This window comes from Cupressus sempervirens, chromosome 6, assembly GCF_028749045.1.
Source record: "Cupressus sempervirens isolate cs-2001-9-10 chromosome 6, ASM2874904v1, whole genome shotgun sequence".
Taxonomy (NCBI): domain Eukaryota; kingdom Viridiplantae; phylum Streptophyta; class Pinopsida; order Cupressales; family Cupressaceae; genus Cupressus; species Cupressus sempervirens.
Genome location: NC_143123.1, coordinates 544,179,499 through 544,196,408, shown reverse-complemented (window position 1 = coordinate 544,196,408; position 16,910 = coordinate 544,179,499). Strand labels below are relative to the sequence as shown.

Here is a 16,910-nt window from a genome sequence, read left to right as displayed (position 1 = left end):
ATGCCATTGTTTGGATCGATTGATATTTGTTGGAAGATGTTTTGAAATAATAATAATGAAAATTTGCATATTCACTAGCAAACCTTGCATATAAGACTATATTTTAGTACACTTTAATATTTATACTTTTAACCCATTATACTATTTTGTAAATAAAATATTTATTTAAAAATAAGTCATTTTCCAAATTGATCATGCACACCTGATTCAACATAAGCATTGCAGACCAAAGTACAATTGATATATATTTTATTTTTAATTAATTTATTCCATTAAAAAATAAACTTCAATTGCAATTTAAAAGAAAGCTACGACCATCAACTCAATTCTAACCCGGGTTACACTGCGCTTGCCTACGTCGTCGAACATACTTCCCTTATCTCTCGGGCGCACAATAATACCAGAGATCAAATTTCAGCGGCATGGCAACCGCTGCTCTGGCGGCATTACAGGGCGTTTCCCCCACCAGTTTTAGTTTTATAATACCACGACGTGCATTTCTCATCAATAATTGTTCACACATTACCAGCCTCAACTTGCAACGTGGAAATTCTTCTGGAGTTGAACGGTACAATCGTTTGAAGCGGGAATTGAACCGCGTACCTGTAATTGGATTTCAAAAGAAGCGACATTATTCTTCCATCTATAGAATAAGAGCTGCAGATGAGCCAATGAAGCCGCCTTACAATGTACTTATTACAGGCTCCTCCAAAGGTTAGCACGCTCCCTGTCTTATAGTTGCTTTCTTTGTCCGTTTTGCTTTCCTAGGGTACTACTGCTTTTGTACTTCTGTTTATTAACAAAATTTTTGCGACTACTTCAGTTCATTTGACTGCAAAACATAATCTTAAAATATGATTATTATTTGGCGATTCCGCTGTCCATGCTGTTCAAATCTTCTAGGGGATTTCTGCTTCCTGCTTCCTGCTTCTATTTATTAAATTTATGTAGCTATGTGGTAAATTTGTGGTAGTGGCTTCATTATTTTGGCGCCCCCTCTCTACCTACAGCTAAATCTTCAAATGTTAGATTATAACTTTTCCATTATTCTGAAATAAAAGTACAACCATACATTAAACTAATTAAAAATCTATTCAATGTAGAGCTCAGTAAAACCTGCTGTAGTTGTCACACGATTGTCTAATATGAAAAGAATATGCTTACTTTATAATATATACCAAATCTACAGAGTAAGTTACTTGCATCTACCATGGCGCTGATGTATAGCCATCTAGTTGGAATGGATGTGCACTGCTGTAAACAGGGCACATAATTGCTGGATAGAGGCTTCCCTTGTTTCTCCTAATGTCAGAGAAACTTCTGTCAGTGAAAAATAAGAGCGAATGGAGAATATTTAATGGGAGTTCACACCGTGTCTGCCATGTTAACTCAATACAAGTGTGACATTATATCAATTTTTAATGCTACAAGTTCAATACATCAGATTGGAGCATTGTAAACTTATTTTTCTTCTGTCGTAGCAAAACTGGGAATCAATTTTAAATGCAGATATACTCATCTCCTTTGCAATATACCCATGTCATAGAACATCTCCTTAGTAAAAAGAAATGCATAAATTCTCTTTTCTAAAGGTACATGGTTAAGAGTAGCCACAATAATGCCACAAACTGTTATTAAACTATATATTGCTTTGGAAATTTGGTGCTCTTTGACCAAGTGGTTTTATCTACCCAACGGCTCATGCAACCGGAGATGGCCAATACTCCACTTGATTTAAACTTGTCCATAATGAAAGAGTAGAACTTGAGATACCATCCTGGAGGAGGCATAGAGCTCTATATGAAGATAAATATATCATTAAAGCTATCCTAGTAAACTGTAATGCCCCCTTTCGGGACTACCTTATACTTTGACATAAATTCACAAATCCAAACTGAAACAGGAGCAAAAATATAATTAGAGATGTAATTCTTACTCAAATAAGAAAAGATAAGCTGTATGAAAATCTGAAGTCTTATTTCTCAGATCAGGTTGATCTCTTAAAGTGATCTCCTTTATCAAATGGAATTCGTCTGCTCAGTCTGCTCTCAAATTCTGAATTATACTCTTTAGTTGCCCCTCCTTTTTTGCTTGGAATGAAATCTCCTTTATTGGTGAGAGGCTCACCACCTTTCATTAGTATTTAGTCACTACTTTGATTGTTACCTTTGAGAATAACATATTATCTCCACATTGTCCTCCCTTGGGTGTCCTCAAATGAAACGTTCACCCCATTGTATTTACCAATCTGGGGCAGTGGCACACATATTCATCATGGCTGCCCTTTGCAAAAGTGACAACCTTCCCCAATTAGCACCCTTTGGATGAGTCACAAGACTCACGACCCTTCGTCAATTATGCCCTTTGAAATAGTGATAAACCTTCATAATTCTCCCTCTTTGAAAGAGTCACAAACCTTCATAATTATCACCTTTTTGAAGAGTCACAATCCTTCATCATTGTTTCCCTTCGGAAGAGTCCCAACCTTTAAAATCATGACCCTTTGAAAGAGTCACAATCCTTAATCATTGATGCCCTTTTGGAAGTTACTTCTTTAGTCTCTTCTCATTTTCTCTTCTCTTCTTTGAATTCTTCCTCACTTTGCACCTTCCCTTGTCTCTTCCTTCCTCTCCTTCCTTTCAAATGAAGTTATCTTCTCCCTTTTTATACCTCAATTTTGAGGCAGTCACAGCTTTTCATTTCATGCCTTTTGACCCTTTATTCATTTAACTAAATTTAATGATGCTATATTTTAATTTGATTAAATTATATGTATTTTTGTGGATCAGTAACAAATAATTTTATTAGAAAATAAAAACAATTTACAAAGATTCATTGATGTCAACAAAAAACTACTAACAACAATCCCCAATAACAATCATCATTCAACCAAACTAAGGGCCCAAAAACCCAACACCTTAACCCCCTACATATTTGTCTACTTTGCATACAACACTTATGACTAATGACTATTCCCTCCCTTTGTATGAGAGAGAAGAGTCATTTCAAAGGAAACCCTATTAACGTTTTTACTCTTCCCGCCTTTCACAGTGCACCACCCATCTTCAATTCGAGCTGCCTCATCAAGTCAATCCAAATCTCCACCATTACTCTTCAGGGCATCCTTACCATCCATGATATCATGCTGAGAGTGATTCACACCTAACCCCGATCATCAGTTCGGGAGCCAACTGGAGTTTTTCTATCTTTACATGCTGGAGTGGCAACCATATTACTCTGAAACCCTTCATCACACACCCTATCATTCATGCTATCTATACTTGACATAGGAGGCATCACTTGCTTCTTAGGAGGTGACTGTTGTGGATTCCCAACACCACTTGAGCAAAACTCTTTTACTGTTACACCTTCTCCACTGTGTAGTGCTGGGTTTTTGCATCCTTCCATCAAGACGCTTTCTTGTGCGCTCTCCCTTTACCACATTCAGCAGCCATGTGACTAGTTTGAAAGCACAATCTGTATCTAAAAGTGATGCCTTCATAATCTAAGGGTTGAGTCTAGTTGCCCTTAGATTGTATTCATCATAATCTCTGTAGGAGGCCCTTTAGTGGTAGCCACCTCCTCCCGGATTCGAACAAAGGTTGAGTGGAGTAGATTGGAGGAGCCCTCGTCCACCATGAGAAAATCCCCAATAGAATCCCCAATAGCTTCAAGACACGAGTCAAACCATAAGTGCAAAGGCAGATTTGGGAGTCTCACTCGTAAAGGAATTTTATCAAAAATCTCATTATTCGGGTTTGAAATCTGGATGCCACAACTTTAACATCAAAGCATATTTGATCTCCCAACGCCACTGATAATCATACAAAACCTTTTACCTAACTTGTTCTTTTGCAAACACAACAATAGAAAACCCTTTTGTTGAATGGTAAATCTGCACACACCCCTTTAAGAATGGTTCCCAAAAATCTGAAATCCACCTACGAAGATCAACCAAACTAGGCCAAAAGCCTCTAGAATGGCCTATCAACCCTAAACTTGAAAAAACCATCCAGTTGTGATTTGCCTCCTCTTGCATCTCTGAATCCAAAACCATTGAATAGGCCTTGGCCATCGGCATAAACGAATTCTAGGCCAACAACTATCCAGTTTGAAACTTGCCAAGCCCCAAAGGATCCCCAATGACACCATGTTGCAAGGATTTAACTTCATTCTCAAGGGTCAGTTTATCATCCGACAAGGCCACGCGCTGCGCCCAACCTCGATTGTCCCTGGAGACGCATATCCCTTTCCCTTGCCTTACTGTGTTCGTGAAGAATTTCCCAACTCAAAGCCTGTGAATCCGAGCTATTTCAAGTGCCATTTCAGAGGCACATAGTCCTCTGCTCCGACCTGCACTTCACATGCCGTCCCCTGTTAAAAGCCTGACGACACCAACTTACGAAAACCTTGACTCTGCCACCGTTACCATTTCGCAAAGCGTCTGCAAGGAAGATAGAAACCTTAGCTCCTGCAGATGGACCATCAAATTGGAGCACCATATATATTATTTACTATATTATATTCCAATTTTCTAATTTTATTTTTATTCTTTTAAATTTGAATTTTATTATTATTTATTAATAATTTATTTAGACAAGAGGTCATCACAATCCACCCTTCCCTGTTTTTCTTGTCCTTAAGCAATTTGACTTGTTTAGAGACTACTTGTGGGCGGATTGGGAGGATATTCTATTGGAAATTTCCAGACGCATTACTCAGGGGTTTGAAATGGTACCAATAAATGATTATAAGTCTGTTTTCGTCCCGATTGAGACTGTAGAATGATTTCAGCACAATTAACAGGAGAGTGTGGATTTGGATGGTTTCTGCTCTGTCTACAAACTACACAGGCCATGAGTTGACGTCCACCAAACACATACTTTACAAATCATTTCCTTCTGCAATGAGGCTACTAAAAAGGTCAAAATAGATAAGGTTTTATTATTTGGAGCATCAAAATCGAAGGATGTCAACTGTAAAAATGTACTGTGTTAAATGATGCTTCCCTAAACAACCACTTGCTGAGCACACAGGTCAAATCATTCCAGAAAACAAGGAGTGGTGACATTCTATGTAAACTCCCGCGCAAACTGTATCATCTCACTTGCCACATGCAGAATGACATGTTCCGTGGACGACGCATCTGACTGGGCACTTTAAATTTTTTGAGTGTGTGAGCAGCTGATAAAATGAGCAGCTGAGATAAGTTGAATCGTCTTGCAACTATTAGAATGAATATTAACCATCCATTTCTCTTTCCAGATCGTTAATAAAGAAGGCAAACTTTAAACATGAACAAGTCGATCATAAATCATATAACAATGAAATATTGTAAATGATAAGCTTGATAAATTCAAACAACGATAAAGTTAACTGTTAATTAGTATTCTATCAAAGTTTCAAACTAATTACATATTGAATTAAGCTTGATAAACAGCAAGCTGATATGCAAACAAAAAAATGACACAAAAATCAGAAACCTTAATCAATGTCCTTAGCTAAGATGCTCTCCACTAAGTACCCACTGAGTATCCAGTGCTTGGGTACATGTACCTAGTACTTGGATATGTGTACTAGTACCAACACGCTTCCCAGGGGTATGGGTACGAGTACCCACACAACTACGTGTTGATCTCTTAGATGGATCTCCTTTATCAAATGGAAATCTTCTGCTTAGTCTGCTCTCAAATTCTGCATTACATTTTTTTATTGTTGCCCCTTATTTTTTGCTTGGAATGGAATCTCCTTTATTGGCGAAAGGGTCACCAGCTTTCATTAGAATTGAGTCACTACTTTTCATTGTTACCTTGAGAATAATATATCATTCTCCGAATTGCCCTCCCATGGATTTCCTCAAATGAAACATTGTCCCCTTTATATCTACCATTTGAGGGAGTGTCACACTTCTTCATCATGGCTGCCTTTTGCAAACGTCACAACCTTTAACAATTACCACCCTTTGGATGAGTCACAACCCTTCATCAATTATGTCCTTTGAAAGGGTCACAACCCTTTATAATTGTTCCTCTTTGAAAGAGTCACGAGCCTTCATAATTATCACCCTTTTGAAGAGTCACAACCCTTAATCATTGTTGCCCTTTGGAAGAGTTGCAACCTTTCAGAATCACCACCTTTAAAAAAAAGTCACAACCCGTCATCATTGTTGCCCTTTGGAAGGGTTGCAATCTTTTAGAATCACCACCCTTGAAAAAAGTCACAACCCGTCATCATTGATGCCCCTTTGGAAGTTACTTTCTTATTCTCTTCTCATTTCTTTTTGTCTTCTATGAATTCTTTCTTGCTTCACACCTTCCCTTTTTCCTTCCTTCCTCTCTCCATTTTCAATTGAGTTATCTTCTCCCTTTTCATACTTCAAATTTGAGGCAGTCACAATTTTTCATTTCATGCATTTTGACCCTTCATCAACTTAAGTAAATTTAGTTATGTTATATTTTAATTTTAGTTTTATTCTTGTATATTTGAATTTTATTATTATTATTTATTCAATATTTTTATGTTATATTTTAATTTTATTTCTATTCTTTTATATTTGAGTTTTACTATTATTTATTATTTTTTTAAAGAAAAGGGAACATCACATAAACATATTGTCAGTTGAGATTGTAGTTAACCACATCCTTTTGATTGATTTTCTTTAGGCATGACAGTAATTTAAATAGAATAGATTAACTTGTGATATTATTGAGTTGGAAACTAGGATTATAAAGGCAAGTATGCATTTTCAGTCACCAATAACTATGTATGTATTTGGAGAAATTATTACTCTGCAAATAACAAGTCACATTGGAGTACTCAAACTCTTACAATTCATCTTTAATCTGCTGTTCAGTTCAGAGGTTATGTGTTATTTCTTCAGATTTGATGCATTTTTAGTATATATATTTATTGTTGTGGCAATGCAATGCAAAGACAAATTGGGGAGCATATAAACGTAGTCCAAACTTTCATCATTGCCACTGCCAAAATGACACTGCAAACAAGTAAAAGCAAACTGAAAGAACAGAGGGATATATATTTTCCTGAAAGAACAGAGGGATAAATATTTTTTCTTTTTGGGACGTATTAACAAGGTTCCTTACTCTAGATATCTTCAAATAGGACATCTTTGAATAGATCTTCTCAAAAACTAAGAATAGATACACTCTTAGAATTGTGGTGCAACACCTTGTTCTACCATAATGGATTGCAGAAGAAACTTGAAATCCTCTGTTTTGTCATAGATGAAGCCTTGGACAATTTTAGTCTTTGCCCAATGATAACCTCCACATGATATCTTTCCATGAATGTCAAAACAATGACATTTATACACTATACTAAAGCGCGAAGGAAATGATGGGAATTTCAGTGTCTCTTCAAGCTAGTGTATACTACCCTACTACCCTTTTGATGACTGAAAACACTTGGAAATTGTTGTAAATGAATGCCAAATGATGCATCATCATCGAATAGTGCTGAAACACTTGATAATCCACTAAAAACTCACTAACAACCCCCATGTTTTTTTCTTTTATGAACCATGTCCACTCTTTGGAGAGGTACATGCTTGGGATCATTTTACACATGTTTCGACCTGTTACTCACATGATTTGTACACCCTCTGTGTATTCACACACTCTTTTTCACTGATGCACCACCTGTTGGTATATTTTCACTTTGTATTAGTGTGTGCCACACAATGAAATGCCACCTTTATGTTTTGTTCTTGATTTGTACACTCCTTTGGAGAGGCACATACTCCTGCAAAAGCTGTCACTTTGTGTTTTTTGTTTGAAAAGTACAGCAATACACTCTATGGGAATCTTTTATGTTTTAACTTTCACTTAAGTTGGACACTCCACAAAAAGGTGCACATCAATGCATTGGGTGTTCAAATTTTGCTCTAATTTTTGCATAAGTTGAATGCATGATTGAGAGGTGCATTCAAATGCTTTGGGTGTACAAGTTTTGTTCTGTTTGACGTTAACATTGAATTATTTATACACTTTTTCCACTTAAATCACTTTTGCCTATTTTTGAGGACTTAAAATCATTTAATTGGACAACTTAATGGAGTGGATCGTTGTAAAACAAGGACAAATCTCTGTTTTCACATTTTACTAACTTTTCAGATGTCCTAGTGTATTGGCATACTCCAGTACATTCTGATGCTTTTCTCAGGCTTTATTCATAGTTGTCCTTTATTTTGCTTCCAAGCTCTAGTTTTCTTTGTATTTGAGCATTGTAAGCTATTCACTTTTGTCATGTATGGACATGGATCAAAGCTTGAAAATCTCTATGGTCATGTACTGACGTTGATCAAAGCTTGAAAATCCCTTGGGTAATGTACTGACATTGATCAAAGCTTGAACATCTCTTTGGTCATGTATCAAAATTGATCAAATCTTGAAAAACATGTCATCAACAAGCATGGAACACAACGATTTGACCGGGATTCATTAAGCAAAAAGACCTACATTTGACTGATTTTTTTTCATATGGGTACAGCAATGGATAAACAAAACACGAGGGTATTGTCATATGGTGAAAATAATTCACTTTCAGGGTAGAGGAGCCCCAGCTATGGGAGTTGTTGACGCTTCTGTTGTTTTTATGATCAGATTATTAAAATGCAGAAGAAAAGTAATTTGCGCAAATTTACATAGCATATACCCTGGGAAAACCTTCCAATTTGAAGGTGAAAAACACAGCAACAATATGTATTGTATATATTGAAATGAAATTACAATATGGCCAAATTATAAGACCATTCGCAAGGTCCGATTTGCAACTGTAATGTTAATATGGTATTACTTATATATGTAATGCCTGAGACTATATATAGCTTCAGCTCCTTAATACAATCTGAATATGGTATTGATTATTGTATATATAGGATTACTGTAAGTATACATAGATCTTTGTAAGTATATATATGGTTTCTGTAAGTACATATCGATCTGCAATGTTTATTATCATCATCGGTGGTATATGAATGAGTGTGAACCGCCTTATATATCTCCTGTCATGACTGAGGAGTTACTTTGGACGAGATGTTTCTCGTGCGATATGAAGATCACACCCTTTGCTGGATAGTCTAATCCATGTTGTAAATGATGGTTATCGTGTTTCTTGGCTTTTATTATGTCAACTCACACCTCTTTGTTATGGTAAACGCTGCCTATAGATTTTGTCTCTTCAATGGTAATCATAATCATATTTGTTATAAAGATCGTCTCCTTCTATGTTCTTGTCTTAATAGATATTGGATCAATACCACTGTATGTTTATTGGTTCATCCTCCGGGTGCTGACATCAACTCTCCCTCTTAGCTAGAGAAGTATTTTCTTAGATATCTGAGTTTTGTAGCTCACCATGGCTGCTCCCATGAGTGGAAATGCGAGTGAACACAAGTGCTCATCACATAATCACTCAACATGATGTCGTCATCTCATCATGATGTTCACCTTGGGTACTTCCGAAGGGTGAATAAGCACAAGTGCTAAGTCATGGAGTCTCTCACATGACATCCACCATGGCTACTCCTAGAGGGAGGAAGAAGGGCTTTTACCTCAAACTTCTCTCACATAGAAGAAGGTTAATAAAGGCTTGTACCTCAAACTTCTCCCTCACAAAGAAGAATGCTCAACAAGGGTTTTCATCTCAAACTTCTCCCTCACAGAGAATAATACATTATAGTACATTTCAAGGAATCATCGATGTTGAGACTCTCTTTCAAGAGCTTCATTCTCCACAGCTCCAAGCCTATCTCGAAAATGCACAAACTTCACTCTGGCAAGGGGCTTGGTGAAAATCGACTGTTTGATCATCAATACTAATGTACTTCAACTGAATATTATTCCTTTACACCATATCTCTAATATAGTGATATTTGATCTCTACATGCTTTGTTCTGTCTTGAAACACATGACTTATAGAAAGTTCGACACAATTTTGGTTGTCACAACAAATAATTGTAGAATCCAACGATTGTCCAAACAATCTTGAAAGAAGCTTTCAAAGCCACACTGCTTCTCATGTTGCCACACTAGCGGCAACATATTGAACTTTTGCTGTACTTTCAGCCACACATGACTGTTTCCTACTGCACCAAGAAATCATAGCGGATCCCAAATTGAAGCAACAACTAGAGGTGCTCTTACAATTAGTAACACTTCCTGCCCAATTAGAATTCGTATAGCTCTGCAAACTTAGATCTACAATGGAAGAATACTTCAAGCAATATCCAACTTTGCTACACATGACTTCTTCCTGCTGCACCAGCAAATCATAGCAGATCCCAAACTGAAGCAACCACCAGAGGTGCCCTTACGATTAGTCACACTCCCTACCCAATCAGAATTAGTATAGCCTTGCAAACTTAAATCTACAGAGGAAGAATACTTCAAGCCATATCCAACTCTGCCACACAAGTATCTCAAGATATGCTTTTCTATGACTAGATCTATCTAGCCGAGTTCACACATGAACTGACTAAGTGCACTCACAACATAGAAACTATATGGTCTAATGTTAACTAGATACATCAAGGGTCTAATTAACTGTCTATATATAGTAGGATCCGCAAGATCGTAACTAGCTGCAGATTCACTCAACTTGTTGAAGTTAGTTTCATGGTATAGACAGATTTTGTAATATCTTCTACAGGATATTTTCCCAAATTTCCCACACGTGTTTCAGAATGTAAACAACTAATTCATGCAATAACTTTCAGCTAATACAAGATTAATCTCCAAAATGAATATCATTACAATCAAATCTTCAGGATAGTAATTGTTTACCGTACAGGGTAAAAGCTTAACACATGTAGTATAACACAATTCAACGCAGAACTGATACTTTATTCATATATGCACTCATTAATTACAATCCGAATACAATGACTACAATGATCACAATGATGATTACAATGATCTCAAAGGGTGTATATATACTTCTCGAAGGTGTCCGTTGGCCACATACATCGTGTTGGCTACATAACAAAAACCTTCCCGAAGGGGCATATATCGACGACATACATCTTGACACACACCCTATCGGCTATACAATATTTATTGACGACATCATCCCCCCCAAAAAAAAAAAGTCTCCGGACGACAATCACAAAATATCCGAGACAAATTAACAAAATGGAATACATTAACTGACTAACTACAACAAGATAGATCTGTTTCTGTCACACCACTTTCACATTCGTCTTGTGCCTGCACCAAACTGGTCTGCAACCCACATTGCATTTGTAGCCACAATACTGTCTCCTTAGTCAAGTTGACCTTGATAGCCACTTGTGCCGCTTTCTCTGCTTCCAACTCTGGGTCCACTGAGCCAAGTGTACTGGATGTCAACTCCTCCCGAGCTCTCTATGCATCCACCAAGACAGCGTCACGTTCAACACCTACTCCAAATGCCTCTGGTACACAGACACTCCATGCCTGCAGCAACTCCAAGTCTCATCAATTGGTCAGACTTCCCACGACATAACGACGACGACTAGGAGTCTAGGGGGCAACGCCCCTAGTAGGGTTGAGAGGTAGTGCCCTCGCGGGGTGACCCGCTCCTTGTCGCGATACAGGGTGGGGTCGAGGGGCAGCGCCCCCACCGCCAAGACCAAATTAGCACCCTCAAATGCACACAAAACTCCATGGAACGCACTATTTTTGCGATTTCTTCTGATCCCACACTCTTTCTGGCAACTGCTTATGATTTACTCCCTGCTTATGTCTTTCCCTTCCCTTTGGCATCATGCGTTACTCATTCTGAACTGTTTCTATCTGTTGTCGTTTTTTATTTATTTAGAAAACCTCCTGTCACCCTTCTTCTGGATCTATACGGGCCAATGTACAGTTACACAATGGATTGCTTCTGCCATAGCTATACTGTCTTCCTGGAGGACTCTGTAATGTCGTACGATTCACTTCCTCTCTTTTTTTTTTCTCACTGAACATCGTACTGAAACCCATGACCACCGTATGCTTAGTCCTGCGTTTTAACTTCTAACACCGTACACCACTGGCAATGCACACTATGGCATCTACAGTTGAGGTCGTACATCGTTATGGCTTCTAGAGGGCCGTACGGCATTATGTCTTTTGGAGGGCCGTACAGCGTTATGTCCTCTCGAAATATGAAGTGTTCATGTTGTACGGTTAAGCACATGTAATCATCATGTCGTACGGTGATTTTTGGAGGGCTTTATGCGTCTGTACAGTGCCTACCTGGAGGTGTTCATGTCATACAATGTCTCAACTTTGGAATGCCGTACGATTTGCTCTGTTGAAAAAGGGTCGTACGAGTAGAAAAGGGCTGTACGGTGAATGCTACCCCTTATAAAACGCTGTACGGTGTTACACAATGCCGTACGGTACATTTCCTGCTCTTTTTTTTTTCAATATTAATTTTTTCTTTCATTTAAAAAAAATAAAAATTATTCCTTTTTTCAATCAATTATTCGTCAACGAGGGACTATTCCCTTCATGATAGATTTTTAACTTTGACACATTCGCCATGCCCAGTACTTCCTTCTCGTCGAGCATCCATAACTTCATCGCTTCGTTATCACCAACTTTCCGTATCTTGTATGGTCCTACCCATTTGACTCTGAACTTTCCAAGTTTGATTTCATCCCGCCCGTTATACTTCAACACTAACTGGCCCGATTGAAACTTATTCAGCTTCAGTTGTTTATCATACCACGCTTTGCGCTTGTTCTGCATCACCTCCGTGGCCCATTGTGCTTGCACTTGTCGCTCATCAAGTTTATTTAAGTTACACGATCTCTCCCTCAAGTTTTCCATATCGCCCAATTTGTTTCCGAAACTCGGTACCATGAATTCTGTGGCCTGCCACTCTTTGCCGTCAATAACTGTAATATTGATTTTAGAACCTTCACTCCGTACTGCTGAAGCATTTATTAAACCCTTCCTCTTTGTTTCCTGTGCAAACCGTATGATGTGTCTTCCTTGCTGCTGGCACCTTTCTACCATATCCCTGGTTCACCGTAACATTTTGTTTCTGCACAATCGTACAGTGGAATCTTTCCTTTTTGTGGGTTCGTACTGTATGTTCTTCCCTTCAGCTTCAGTCCCAACCACCTTTCCTTCTTCCGCTTCTCTGTATTCATTTCTCTCTTCTTTCTCTTCGTCAACCCTTAACATATTATAGCTCGGAAAGAGCTCATAATCCTTCATCTGCCAGTGGAAAAGGCCGTTCAACGAGTCTAGGTCATCCTCATTCGACCCTCCTTCCAGTCTCAATACTCCCTCTTCATCAGGTTCCATTCTCTTCTTCCTCTCGTCATCCTCTCCACCTTCGCCTTCGGAATTCGACAACACTGCCTCCTCACCTACCATTTGTGCGTGCAGGTCAATTATGAATCTTCTACCTCCGTGCTCCATTGATAGAGAATTCTTCTTCCAATCATGCTTAACCTTTGCTTGTATGAGCCATCCTCGGCCCAGAATGGTGTCATATCCTCTCCTCTTCAGTGGGATGATGACGAAGTCGAGCAGGAACAGCTGTGTTTCGATAGTGATTGGTTGTGCCATCAGGACTCCCAACGGTTTGATCCCATGCTGGTTCGCTGTTAATAATTGGAACGTAGGTGGCCACAACGTCGGCTGTCCCAACCTCTTCTAGGTATCTTCCGTTAACACATTCACACCAGACCTGCCGTCCACAATTGTGTCTGTCAGAACAATTCCCAGAATTCCCATCTCGACGACTGCCGGATGTCGTCCGGATGAGAAAGCTAGCAGCATTGGGTCCGCTGTATTTGCTCCACTTTCCTTCCCCCTTCCGTGTTCTCCTGGTAGTTTAGCCGTTGGAGCAATGTTTGTGAGTGCCAAACGGAGTTGAGGCATAGTGAGCAACAGATCGGTTATTTTGACTGGTACTTCAGTTTGTAATATTTGCCGTACGATGTTTTGTTCTGCGTAGTTCCGTGCGGAGGTACCAGTAGTATCCTTCAGGTGTGCTTTCTCTGCCTGTGTCGCTTTCTGAATTTCTACCCACGCTTTCTCTAGTCTCTTCTTCTCTTTTGTCGGGTCAGGGTACACTTTCACTTGCTTCTGTGTGATGGCCAGAACCTCCTCTTCGTCTATCCCGATGGTGATCAAATTTACTCTCGACTTCGGGCACTTAGCATCTTCATGATCGCCGGGTCTGCACCATTTGCATAATAATTTGGGTGTGTTTTCCATTGTACAGTCTTGGGCAAAGTGGCCCCACAAATTACATGCTCGGCATTGAACTATGGGTCGGCCGTTCGCATCGTACTGAATTCAACTTAGGTTACCATTATTATTGTTGCCATTGTTGTTGTTGTTTTGACCTCGTCGATTATTTCTATACCCTCCCGATGTGGCACCCTTCGTACCGGTGTTCCTGCTCCCTCCTGATGTGGAAGCCTCTTATGTCAGGAACACTTGCTTGGGACCTCTTGTTTTCATATTGAAAGGGCATTCCTTTGCGGAATGTCCCATGATTTGGAAAATCTTGCAGAATTGGTCCTTCAGACAGGATCCCTTCATATGGCCTTCTTTCTTGCACTTGATGCACCATAGCTCATTTCCCTTGGTCTCCTTCTACATGTTCTTAAATTCTTTCATCATCCGAATCATATCCTTTTGGAGGGCTCGGACCTTCTTGCTGCCTGTTTCGTCATCGCTGCTCTCCTCTTGTGAAGATGCGCCATCATCTGAATTGGACGAGCTACTCTTCTTCTTCTTTTTTGTCTTTTGCTCACTTTCTAAGTTCATTGCTCAATTGTATGCTTCAGTGTATGACGACGACAACACAATCTTCATCTTCTTTTTCAGAGCTGGTCGTAGCCCCTCCAGAAACCACCATTTTTTCAAACCATCCGCTGGTTGACTTTCCATCTTTCCAACCAGTTCTTTCAGTCATCTAGCATAGGCCCAGACTATTTCATTCTTTCCTTGTTTACTACTATATATCTCTACTGCTATTTCATTGTCGTCTCGAAGCAATTTGAATTCTGCTATAAATTCTTTTTTAAACATTCTCCCATGTATTGAGTTTTTGAGGACTGGTGTCGGAAAACCAATCTATTGCCACACCCCGCAGGGTCACTAGAAATTGTTTGACCCAATCGTTTTCATCTGTCACACCATTTGCCGTCCATATGGTTTCACACGTTTTACAATGCCAGATAGGGTCTGCTGTACCATCACCATGAAACTTGGGTAATTTTTCTTTAGGACTTACCATTGTTACTTTTCTTTGATTCTGAGGTACTTGTGTACTCGTGCTGTTCTGCACTCCTGCATTGTTCTGTACACTCGCGTTGTTCTGCACTCCTGTTCTGTTCTGAATAACAGTCTTGTTTCCAACAACCGCGTTGTCTGGTGAAAGGTCTTCAAGTGATGTTGTTCTATTCTCCGCCTGTATCCATTCATTCGATGTATCAGGAACGAAGATAGGAACGAAGAGATCACTCCACCCTCGTGCTCCCTTGGCACTCCGAGCCGTGCGAGTTGCTTCCCTTCCGTTCAGACACGCCCCTCGACATATACAGGTTAAGAAACTCTTCCCTTGTTTCCTCCACCAAATTTAAGTGTTGTTGAGTCTCCTCCAGCAATTCCTCGACACTCCTCAGCCTACTAGGTGAGTGCACTCCCTCCGTCTGTGCCTCTTCACCCCTTCGGTGCCCCTCGGCAATCTGCTGAAGTCTTTGCCTATGTTCTACCTGCTGTGCTAAAATTAAAATTTCTTGTGCTGTACGTCGTTCATCCTTATCTTTCACCTTGTTCCTGTCCTTGTTAAGCAAATTCGACATTAATCTTCATATCATTCCTTCGTTCTAGGTCCGTCTGGCAACGACACCAAATGTTTACCGTACAGGGTAAAAGCTTAACACAATTCAACGCAGAACTGATACTTTATTCATATATGCACTCACTGATTACAATCCGAATACAATGACTACAATGATCACAATGATGATTACAATGATTCCGAAGGGTGTATATATACTTCCCGAAGAACCTTCCCGAAGGTGTCTGTTGGCCACATACAACATATCGGCTACATAACACGAACCTTCCCAAAGGGGCATATACCGACGACATACATCTTGATACACACCCTATTGGCTACACAACATTTACCGACGACAGTAACAATCAACTCCCATTGTACATACATAAAATAACATTTAGATTGGAGAATAAGAAATAAAGTTCAAGCACAAGTGAGACTCCTGATACGATGCCTCCACTTATAATGGGTTTTTGTCCACCGACTTTTGGCTGGAGGGTTTCCGTCCTCAAGCTAGCTTCAATTCTTAAAGAGAAGAAATCTGAAATCCAAAATCAATATCCAAGCATGCCCTAATGAACCAAATCTTCCTACTTTAATGCTCAGCGTTGTGACTCTTCAACTTCCTTGGCTTTTCTTTTCATTTTTCTCTCCGTGTCTTTTTGTTAATCCACTTTATATTAATATATCCATTTTAATAATAAAGTGGCAAAACAAGAGACTACTAAATCTTCTAACATTAAAATAATTAAATAACAGATCAAACAAACTTGGAAGGGGCCCAGATCCTTGGCCCTCGTGTGTGCATTGTTCAAAAGCTCTTGGCAAAATGGTCCAAGTCCACTACTAAAAAAGCCAAAAGTCTCACCCCAACTAACTTACTATAAATAGTAAGAATTGGAAAACCTTGTCAAAACAACTCCAACAGGCCTAGAATTGGAAATCCCTAGGCCAAATGCCATACTAGCCTTTGTACTATCCTGGTTAGCTCGTGGGATCATGGTGAATAGGGCTAATGACACATGGAAATAATGGCTAGAAAAAGGGGACTTTAAAGATTTGCATTGTAACATCCCAAATCCCTTTAAGATGTCAATGGTGTATTTTCCTTG

At 39.2% G+C, this 16,910-nt stretch overlaps 1 protein-coding gene across 2 annotated transcripts in view; it reads left to right on the top strand.

Annotated features, from left to right (window-relative positions):
* The first annotated feature begins 340 nt into the window (after positions 1-340).
* LOC149553396 (chlorophyll(ide) b reductase NOL, chloroplastic-like) overlaps positions 341-16,910 on the top strand; it is a 238,735-nt gene continuing 222,165 nt past the window's right edge. For both annotated transcript variants that reach the window (XM_089788860.1, XM_089788859.1), the window contains exon 1: positions 341-714. In XM_089788860.1, the coding sequence (XP_089644986.1) occupies positions 423-714 (292 nt within the window). In that variant the 5' untranslated portion in view covers positions 341-422. The remainder of the gene's footprint in view (positions 715-16,910) is intronic.